Here is a 10,230-nt window from a genome sequence, read left to right on the forward strand (position 1 = left end):
ATACTACCTTCTCCTCAGAATCCGTATCCGCCCTCAAGAAAACTAGAATTGGGGCTGGAGCAATAGCACAGTGGGTAGGGCATTTGCCTTGCACACGGCCAACCCGGGTTCGATTCCCAGCATCCCATATGGTTCCCTGAGCACTGCCAGTGGTGATTCCTGAGTGCAGCGCCAGGAATAACCCCTGTGCATCGCCGGGTGTGACCCAAAAAGCAAAAGCAAAAAAACAAAACAAAAAAATAAAAAACTAGATTTACTCAGAAGGAAACTAGGAGTCTAGAAGCTTCTAGATAATAACAGTCAGAACACGAGCTTTCCCAGTGCCCAGGTAAGAGCTTTATTGGATTGACTACATCAGTGAGAGCTGAGACGTGGCAGGAACACTGTCCCACAGGGCTGAGGTTTGCACAACAGGATGAGGCACCTTCCCTGCCCGCTGACGGCGCATCTGTGGAACTGCACACGGCCCGCTCTCATCTGTGCTCATCACATACAAAAGCAACATCTGTGGTTGACATTTCCCATCTCTGGAAATCTTCTGGGAGGCTTTCAGTTTGACAGGAGCGCAAGGTTTTGACCTGCTTCAGCTCTATTATAGGCAAAAACAGACCCCTCAGGCCTCTGCTTGAAGCGAAGTTGTGTGAAGACCGAGCACGCAAAGAACATCAACACACACAAAAATAAGATCTCTGCATGAAGTAACGGCAAGTTTATAAATTTCTTTTCATTAAAAAATGATCTTAATTTTTATTATCTCTCCATATATAAGCCATAAAATATATCTGTAAAGACGACTGACAGCGTACTTTAAAATATAAGAAATGAACAAGTATAAATTCTGATTCAATGACACAGCTCCTCTGAGTTACTAAAACAAACCAAAAAAAAAAAAAGTACAAAATTCTATGAGGGAAAATTTTAAAAGATTCTGATTGAAATTTACTAGAAAGAAGCCAGAACCTCGAATACGAGTTTCCAGTTTGGCCCCAGGTGAATTTCTGCAGCTGGACCCAAGAAGCTTCTGGAGCGGGCTTAAGGCAGGCTGCAGTGAAGTCTGGCTCCTGTGCAGTGTGCAAGGCTCCCCAGCCAGAGGGGAGAAATGAAGTCAGTGTGTGGACCGTGGGGCCTTGAAATGCTATTTCGGAAGAGCTTAGGTAACCCGGCCGTGTGCTTTTCTCCATGATTCAGCAAGTTCCAGAGTCCCTGAGCAGTGCACAGGGGCTGAGCATGGACAGTCTTTATCTGCGGTGATGCGCGGGATGTCCTCCCGGTCACGGAGAGCGACAGACTCCAAGCAAATATCACAAAGGCAGCCGACGACGCCCGCGCAGTACCTGGCCCTCAGGACGTGGCCCTGCGCCTGGCTTTCGACAGAGCGCTGGGGAAGAACCCTGAAATTTAGGAATGGGTTTGACTCAACAAAACGCCTGCAAAAGGAAGAAATCTTCCTACCTCCAGGGAGAGGCCGGGCCGCTCAGCTCGTGGCTACTTCTTTGTCTGCTTTTGTGATGCTGGCACCAGGGCTCCAGCCCCCGACCCTCTGACCATTTCTTTCTCTTTCTTTCTGGCTTAGTTTTGGGGCTACACCCTAGGATGCTGGGGGCTGTTTCTGGCTCTGCTCTAGGGCTTCTCCTGTGCCTGCCTGGCCTCAGCCTCTCTCTTTCTTACACACACACACACACACACACACACACACACACGCCCCCCCCCTCTGCACATTTCTCTTTTTCTTTAACTTATTTTTAATTTTTAATCTATTTTGGTTTGGGGGTCACACCCAACGATGCCCCGGGCTTACTCCTGGCTCTGCTCTCAGGAATTATTCCTGGCAGTGCTCGGGGGACCATATGAGATGCCAGGGCCGGCCGTATGCAAAGCAAATGACCTACCTGCTCCAGCCCCTCTTTTTCTTTTTTGAAGACAATTTTACCTGGGACATCAAGGGAGGGAAAGACAAAATACACGGGCGAGAGAACATGAGCTTCCACTACATTTTCGGGCCACAACCAGCAGTGCCTTAACTCCTATATGTTTCCTGGCAATTCTTAGTAGAAAAATAGCTTTCTTCTTCTTTGTCTTCTTCTTTCAAACAGGCCACACTAGAGTGCCCAGGGGCTGCCAAGCAGGACCAGGGACCAAACTCGGCCTCACATGTGCAGTAACAGGTGGGCTGTCTCCCGAAAATCAGTTTTGTTTTTTAACATGGCACAAAATGGTACGAGTTATAGCTCTAAGCATCACAAGCTCACCCGACCTTTCACAGAGAACCACGGGAAGAGATGGCAGGGGATTAAAGCTGGAGGAGGGAAATCTTTTTCTTTTTCTTTTGGTCACACCTGGCGATGCTCGGGGGTTACTCCTGGCTCTACACTCAGGAATTACTCCTGGCAGTGCTCGAGGGACCACATGGGGTGCTGGGGATTAAACCCGGGTTAGCTGTGTGGGAAATCCTTTGGAGACTGCTGCCCCCACCCAGGGAAGAAAGCGGTGGATCTTCGGGGCGGACAGGAACTGCTTAAGGAGACACGGCAAGATACAGCGAGACACAGCGTGCAGCGGCTCAGCCGAGCCCCGCCTCGATGCCGCGGATCCTCCGGGCCAGCTGGATGTCCTTGGGGAAGAGGGTGACCCGGCCCGCGTGGAGGGTCAGGAGGTAGGCGTCCTCGAAGAGGTGAACCAGAAATGCTTCGGCTGCCTGGGCAGAGAGGAAGAGATGCAGGACAAGGATGGAAACGCAAGGAGCTGGCTCGGACAGGGGACAGAATCTGGCCCACACCCTGCTGCCACTGAGGGAGTGGCCAGCCTCCGACCCCAGTGGGCTCCCTGTCCCTCTCTCCGAGGAGGCAGGACTCATGCACCCTGGGAGCACCTCTGGGTCCCCCCTTCTCACCTCCTGTAAGGCCAACAGCGCGTGGGCCTGCCAATTAAAGTCCATGCCCCGGGTGAACTTCCCACATATCTCTCTGACCTGTGGAAGGTGGGCGGGGAGCAAAGGAGAGGGGTGGAAATGAGAAGGAGATTGAAGGGCCAGGAAAAAAGCAAAAGCGGGTAAAAAAGCTGCATCAGACTTGCCTGATGCAGCTGACCCCTCGGGTTGTGTCCCTGGCACAGCGTAAGGTCCCCTGAGCACAGCCAGGAGGGGTCGGTCCCTGGAGCACAGAGCCAGCGGCAACCCTTAAGCACAACCAGGCCTGGCCCAAGCTATTCCCAACTCCCCAGGGGAAAAATAAAATGTAAAAACAAAGGATTTCGGAGCCCGAGCATAGAACAGTGGGTAGGGCGTTTGCCTTGCACATGGCTGACCCGGGTTCAATCCCCGGCATCCTAAATGGTCCCCCGAGCACTGCCAGGAATAATTCCTGAGTGCGGAGCCAGGAGTAACCCCTGGGCATTGCTGGGTGTGACCCAAAAAGCAAAAACAACAACAACAACCCCCCTCCCAAAAAAAACAACCACAAAACACCCCAAAAGATTTCCAAAGGGGAGAGAGTGGGCCGGGGAGGTAGCTCAGTGGGTGGAGCACGTCTTTGCAGGTTGGAGCCCCCTGACCACCAGCACTGCCCAACGCTGCTGAGTGAGGCACGGAGATGAGAGCCCCCGGCCAGAGGCTTGTGCATCTCCAGTGACTGACGCTCTCCTGTCCCGTTCCTGACCCTGTGTCCTGGGACACGCCCAGCAGCGACTGGGCCAGGGATTTAGGGGGCAGGAGGAGCAATGGGGTGATGGGTGGCTGCAGGAGGGGACCCGTCTGTCACAGCCAACACGGCGTCCGGGGGCAGTGGGTGAGAAGCCGCCTCCTTCAGGACCAGCACCCCTGAGCCATGGAGGCAAGCGTGGGTCCTGGGACCCCCCCCAACACCGGGGAGAGGGGGGAGTGGGGGCAGGGGGGTGGGCAGACAGGGCGCTCCGGGGCTCACCAGTCGGCTGAAGGGAAGCTTCCGTAACAACAGGTCCGTGCTTTTCTGGAGGGCGCGGATCTCCCTCAGGACACGGAGGCGGGCTCTTCGATGATGGGTGGGTGCTTTGGGGCAAGAGTGCGGGTCAGGGAGAAGCCCAGCACAAAATGGCCAGGGAGGACTCGTGGCGGGCTGCCCCGAGCTTACCTGGCTTCCTGCCCACCCCCACCACAGAAAATAAAGACCCTCGGTGCCCCCTTGGACACCTACCTTCTTTATGTAGACAAACAGCACCCCAGGGCTTTCTTTTGCCCCTCCCCCCGACCCCTCCACTGGACAGCCCAGGGCCCCGTGCTCCAGCATTGTCTACTTCAGAAAACTCTACGCTAGACATATACTCGGGGCAAAAGCAGAAATTTTTGTCAGGTTTTTTTAAAAAAATTGACTCATAGTTTTTGGGCCACACTCAGAGGTGGTCAGGGTTTTCTCCTGGCTCTGCACCCAGGAATTACTCCTGGTGGGCTTGGATCAAACCTGGGTCAACTGTGTGCAAAACAAGTATTCTGCCTGCTGTGCTATGGTTCCGGCCCCTTAGTCAGTTTTCTTGATCACAGTTATCTACGGCAGCTAGAAAACAGCAGATGGTGCCAACAAGGGTGCGTCAATAATGAATGGTGGGGGCCGGAGAGATAGCACAGAGGGTAGGGTGCTTGCCCTGCACACTACCGACCTGGGTTCGATCCCCGGCATCCCGTATGGTCCCCCAAGCACCGTCAGGAGTAATTCCTGAGTACAGAGCCAGGAGTAACCCCTGAGTATCTCTGAGTGTGACCCAAAAAATAAGACAAAACAAAACAAACAAAAGAAAAGAATGGTCCATGGAGGATCTTGCTGACCCTTGTGAATGAATGCCAGTTCTTCCCAGCAGCCTTCCCTGACTCCCAGGCCGTGATCTGGGACCGGTGACATTGAGGACATTGAGAGACGGGTGCCCGGGAGGGCATTCCCGGCTGTGTCTGCCTCCCGACCCTCAGCTCTCCATCCACAGTCAGTGGAGGCGGCAGCCTGATAGGAGTGGCCAAGGCCGGCAGAAGCACAAGCAGAGATCAGCAAATAGTCTCGGCCCAAAACAGGGCTGGGGGGTGGACAGGGGCTCAGGCGCTTGCCACGCTCGCAACCAACCCCAGCTCCATCCCTGGTACCACGGAGGGTCCTGAGCCCAGAGCCAGAAGTGATCTAGGCTCTGGGGTGGGGAGGCCACCAGGCAGGGTCATGGGGAAGAGATGAGCTAAACACGCTGTGGTCAGGCCCGGAAAGGTGCTCAGGCTTGACCCTCACGCACGGCGAGCCTGGGAGGAGATTTCAGCAGCACAGGGGGTTCCTCGTATGTCAAAGAGGATTCTGGGGACCGGAGTGATAGGACAGCGAGTAGGGAGTTAGCCTTGCATGCGGCCGACCCGGGTTCGATCCCCGGCATCCCATATAGTCCCCCAAGCACCAGGAGTGATTCCTGAGTGCAGAGCTAGGAGGAGCCCCTGAGCATCACTGGGTGTGACCCCCAAAGGAGAAAATAAATAAATAAAAAAGACCATCCTGGCTGCTGAGTCAGGAAGATGGAACTGACGCACGAGGGGAAGGTGTGAGAGGCTGGGCCGGGGCGCGGGAGGCTGGGGCTGGGCTGGTTGGAGCAGCAATGGCAGAGGGAAGCCGTCGAGGGGGGCATCTGGAGGTGGACTTGGCTGGGATAGGATGGGGGAGGGGCAAGGTACGAGGGAGAGCCCGGGTTTCTGGCCTAATAGGGTGTGAGAGAGACTGCTGACTGATGGGGGAACCAAGAGGGGCCCAAAGGTGGGAGTTAGGTGCTGAGCCTGGCATACTGAGTGTATGCAGGAAGACAGACAGACGGTTGGGTGGAAATACAGGGTCAGAGATAAAAAGACGACCTGACGCTGTCAGGCCCAGATAGCCCAGGGGGTCAGGCGTCACCCTGCACACGGCTGACTCCGGTTCAGTCCCCTGCCCTGCATATGGTCCCCTGAGGACTACTAGTGACCCCAGAGCATAGCCAGGAAAAAAATACAAGGGCTGTAAGGGAATACGAAGAGTTGAAGGGAGAGGGGAGTGCGGTTATTTTGGAATCAGAAATAAGAGCACATCTGGCGAAGGCCAAGGTGGGCAGTTTGAATTGAACTCAGTGCGGGTGGAGAGGGCGGCAGTTTTCTGGGAAGCGGGGGACAGTACAACCAAGGGTCAGCAGTGGGCGGGGAACTGAGTATGACCAAGGGTCGGTGGAGGAGGAGGGGAGAGAGTATGAGAGGATCAGACTATAGGAGAGCGCAGGTAGTCTCCGTAAACGCCTTCAGATTAAATCATCAAGTCAAGGACGGCGCCACCAGGCCACACCACCGCGCACTCACTCTCCTTCCAACCCAGTCTCAGGCCTCACCAACACAACAGGGTGCTGAACGCAGGAAAACGGGAGAGACTCAAAAGTCATCAGCGGCAGACAACTAAAGTGACTACTTAAAATGCTCCACCCCAGTACTGCATAAGGCCCAGAGGAATGTTTGAACCGCCTGGAGCGCCTGGGAGGCCGGGGATCCATCCTTGGCATCGCATGGGTCTCCTGAGCCCCACTGGGGGCACCCTTGGGTGCCAAGGCAGGCGTGGCGACTGATAAAATAAGAGGCCGTATTAGAATGAACTAGATAACTTAGCAAGTGGGCATGGTGTGGGGAGGGGGGGGAATCCCGTGTGGCTGGGGGACCCCGCGCCTGGGTAAGGTGCTCGTGGGTGTGGCCTGGGGACTCCCTCGCGGGGGGGGGGGGCGCATTCGCACAGCCAGACCCCATCCCCACCCCCACCCCGGGAACGACTGAACGTGCACGTGGACCAAGAACGTGTGTCTGCGGGGCCACGGAAGGGCCCAGGCTGGGTCTCCACGGCTTTGGCTGAGCTGGGGTGGGTGGGGTTCTGGGCATCCAGAGCAGTCCCTGCTGGCAGCGCAGCGTGGAGGGGTCTGCGGGTGCAGGGTCTCGGGGTGGGGGGCAGCCCTTCCCCGGGCCTCAGTTTCCCGGCCCATTACCTGGACGCGTGTCTCGCCGCCGGGTGCGGGGGCTCGGGCTCGGCTCGCGCCTCCTCGGGGTGTCGGTCTTGCGTCTTCGGCGCGGACCCATGGTGGCCCGGGCTTCCGGGCCGGCGGTTCCGAGCCCCGGGGTGCGCGGGCGACGGCGGGCGGCGCGGCGCCCTCCGAGCCCAGGCACACGCCCGGCGTTTTTCAAACTTCAGTAGAGACGCCCCGTGTCTGCTTCTGGAACGCCCCTGGCGCAGAGCGACGGCGGGTGGGACCAATGAGCGCGCGGGCCGGGAGACCTACCGCGGCGGTGATAGGGGAAAGGGGCGAGCAGCTCAACCAATAGACACTTAGAGAAGCGGAGGGAGGCGGGACTTCTTGCAGTCCCGCCTCGGAAGTCGCAGAACTTAGCCCCGGAGAGGAGTCTTGGGTTTTTGCAGGTGCCGGCGGTGCGGTTGCGGGGTGCGTTTCTCAAGCATTTTATGTCTCCCCCTACCCCACCCCACCCCCCGTCTAACCCTGGATGACTTTTAAAGCAGGGGACTTAATGCGACACCCGCTGGTCGTGTCCAGGACCCTATTGGACAGCTGGATGAGCTGCAGGAACGGGAGCGAGGTCCTGGAATAGTCAGACACTTGCCTGTCTCCAGCGGTTGGGGGGCGAGGGGCGTCCTCGGTATTCCACATCAAGTCAGACCCACAGCAGAGAGGCAGAGTGGGCTTCCAAGGGGATCTCAGACAAGTCCCCGCTCTCCCCTTTCTTTCTTTCTTTCTTTCTTTCTTTCTTTCTTTCTTTCTTTCTTTCTTTTTGCTTTTTGGGTCACACCTGGCGATGCACAGGGCTTACTCCTGGCTCTGCACTCAGGAGTTACTCCTGGCGGTGCCCAGGGGCAATATGGGATGTTGGGAATCGAATCCAGGTCAGCCGTGTGCAAGGCAAACGCCCTACCCGCTGTGCTATCTCTCCAGCCCCATCCCATTTCTTTTCTCTTTCCTTCCTTCCCTTCTTTCTTTTTCTTTCTTTCTTTCTTTCTTTCTTTCTTTCTTTCTTTCTTTCTTTTCTTTCTTTCCTTTCTCCTTCCTTCCTTTCTTTCTTTCTTTCTTTCTTTCTTTTTTTGGATCACACCCAGCAATTCTCAGGGGTTATTCCTTGCTCATGTGCTCAGGAATAACTCCTGGCGGTGCTTGGGGGACCACACGGGATGCTGGGGATCGAGCCAGGATCAGCTGCGTTCAAGGCAAAAGTCCTACCCCCTGTGCTATCACTCTGCCCCTGCTGTCCCATTTCTGGCTGAGTGGTGTCCCAAAGCCTGGGTCCCCTGGAGTTGGAGGGGACTCCAATTGGCCTGTCGAGTTGGAACAGAAATCATTTTTAAAATGTGGAAAGATAGTACAAGGGTTCAGGTGCTTGCTTTGCACACAGACGACTGGGGTCTGATGGCTGGCATCAGCAGGAGTGCTCACTGAGTGCAGACGGGTGAGCCCTGAGCACTACCAGGCAGAGAGGGACTTTAGCTAGTTTATTGTGGTGATTCTTATACATGGATTGAATCATTAAGTTGTGTGCCTGAAATTAACATAATACTACATGTCAATTACATCTCAAACAGAAGCGAGCCCTGGGCCAGAAGGCCCTGGAAGATGGTCTTTCATCCACAGAAGTTCTGGTCATCCTTCCCAACTCCATCTGGCACCTTCTCTGAAATGCCATCCAAGGTCCTCACGTTTGGACTTGGGGGGAGGGGCGATTTTGCATCATTTCCCAGGAGAATGAGATGAGGGTGCCGAGCTGGTATTTCCGTGAGGGAGCCAGTGAAGCCTTGGCCATTAGAGGAGAAGACCAGCAGCACAGTTAGTTATTAATCACTTAATCACTTAACTTCCCGTTAGTCGTCGATTTGCTCGAGCGGGCGCCAGTAACGTCTCCATTTGTCCCTGTCGCGTGCTAGTGTAGCCCAATGGCATCTGTTCGCTCCGGGAACATGAAGGGCCTCAAACCGATCGTTCATGATCTTGACGAAGAAGTCTGACCATCTGGTAGGTGGGCGGCCACGCGGTCTTTTGACATCCCGTGGAATCCAATCAGTAACAGCTCTAGTCCAACGGTCGTCTTTAAATCTCATTACGTGACCAGCCCATCTGATTTTCGACACCTTGGCAAATGAGACAGCGTCCCTGATCCTTGATCGTCGACGGATGTCAGAACTCCGGATTCGTTCTCTCATTTGAGTGAAACGTGATATTCCAAGCATAGCTCTTTCTATTCTTCTTTGGGAGACCTGAATAGCGTTCTCATCTTGTTTGCGTAGGGCCCAGGTCTCTGAGGCATATGTTAATGCAGGAAGAACAGTGGAATCAAAGAGATGTGCCCGGAGCCGGAGGTTCTTCGTCCTCTTAGCTATTTCTTCGACGTTCTTGAAGGCGTTCCAAGCCGCTCTCTTCCTCCTGCGCAGCTCGGGTGCCAGGTCATTTGTCATGTTGACCTCTCGACCTAGGTAGACATAGCTGTTGCATTCGGAGATGGTCGTTCCATTGAGAGCGAATGGGGCATCAGGAACAAGGCTGTTTCTCATAAACATTGTCTTCGTAAGATTCAGCTGTAGTCCTACCTTTCCACACTCACGGTCAAAGTCGGCCAGCATTTGTGCCGCTTGGCTGATGTTTGGTGTTATTAAAACAATGTCATCAGCAAAGCGGAGGTGGTGTAGTTGCCGACCATCTATCTTCACTCCCATTCCTTCCCATTCCAGTCGTCGCATGATGTTCTCGAGGGTGGCACTGAAGAGTTTCGGTGAAATGGTATCACCCTGCCGCACCCCTCTCTTGACATCAACGAGTTAGTTATTAAAACACACTAACACACCTGTGTCTAGTGCAGAGCGAGCTCAAAGGGCTTTCCGTGCTGGAACCCCAGGTCAGTTCCTGGCACCACATGGTTTCCCCAGTACTGAGTACTGAGCAGTGCCAGAGCACCAAGCGGGGCATGGCTCAAAACACATCCGGGTCAGGGAGAAGCGCGCCTCTCAGGGGCTAAGGACCATGCCCTTCTGTAGGAAACGAGTCTGGAGGCGCTTGTCCAAGTCGCCAGGGAAGGCGGATATGGGACCAACCTTGGGGTTTTGTGCCTCCACCAATCCCCACCCACCCCCGTGAGCCTGTTTGTAGTTCCCAGACCTCACCTGTCTGCCTCAGGGGTTAGCGCTGACCGCAGAGCTGTCACTGCAGAGACCTTTGGGCTGAAAGCCAACAGGGCAGGCGCAG

General features: G+C 55.2%; 1 protein-coding gene across 1 annotated transcript; it reads right to left on the reverse strand.

Annotated features, from left to right (window-relative positions):
* Positions 1-2,560: 2,560 nt before the first annotated feature.
* CENPA (centromere protein A) lies at positions 2,561-7,072 on the reverse strand. The gene is made up of 4 exons (XM_056125942.1): positions 6,982-7,072; positions 3,918-4,021; positions 2,891-2,968; positions 2,561-2,695 (listed from the first exon to the last, which is right to left on the reverse strand). The coding sequence occupies exons 1-4, from the start codon at positions 7,070-7,072 to the stop codon at positions 2,561-2,563; spliced, it is 408 nt and encodes a 135-aa protein (XP_055981917.1).
* Between the last annotated feature and the right edge of the window lie 3,158 nt (positions 7,073-10,230).

This window comes from Sorex fumeus, unplaced genomic scaffold (genome assembly GCF_029834395.1).
Source record: "Sorex fumeus unplaced genomic scaffold, SorFum_2.1 ptg000006l, whole genome shotgun sequence".
NCBI lineage: Eukaryota > Metazoa > Chordata > Mammalia > Eulipotyphla > Soricidae > Sorex > Sorex fumeus.

Coding starts and splice junctions, on each gene's coding strand:
- CENPA (XM_056125942.1), bottom strand. CDS start 7,072: ATGGGTCCGCGCCGAAGACGCAAGACCGACACCCCGAGGAGGCGCGAG. Junction 4,022..6,981: donor GCGGCGAGACACGCGTCCAG/GTAATGGGCCGG, acceptor CTTGCCCCAAAG/CACCCACCCATCATCGAAGA. Junction 2,696..2,890: donor CGCTGTTGGCCTTACAGGAG/GTGAGAAGGGGG, acceptor CTCTCTGCCCAG/GCAGCCGAAGCATTTCTGGT.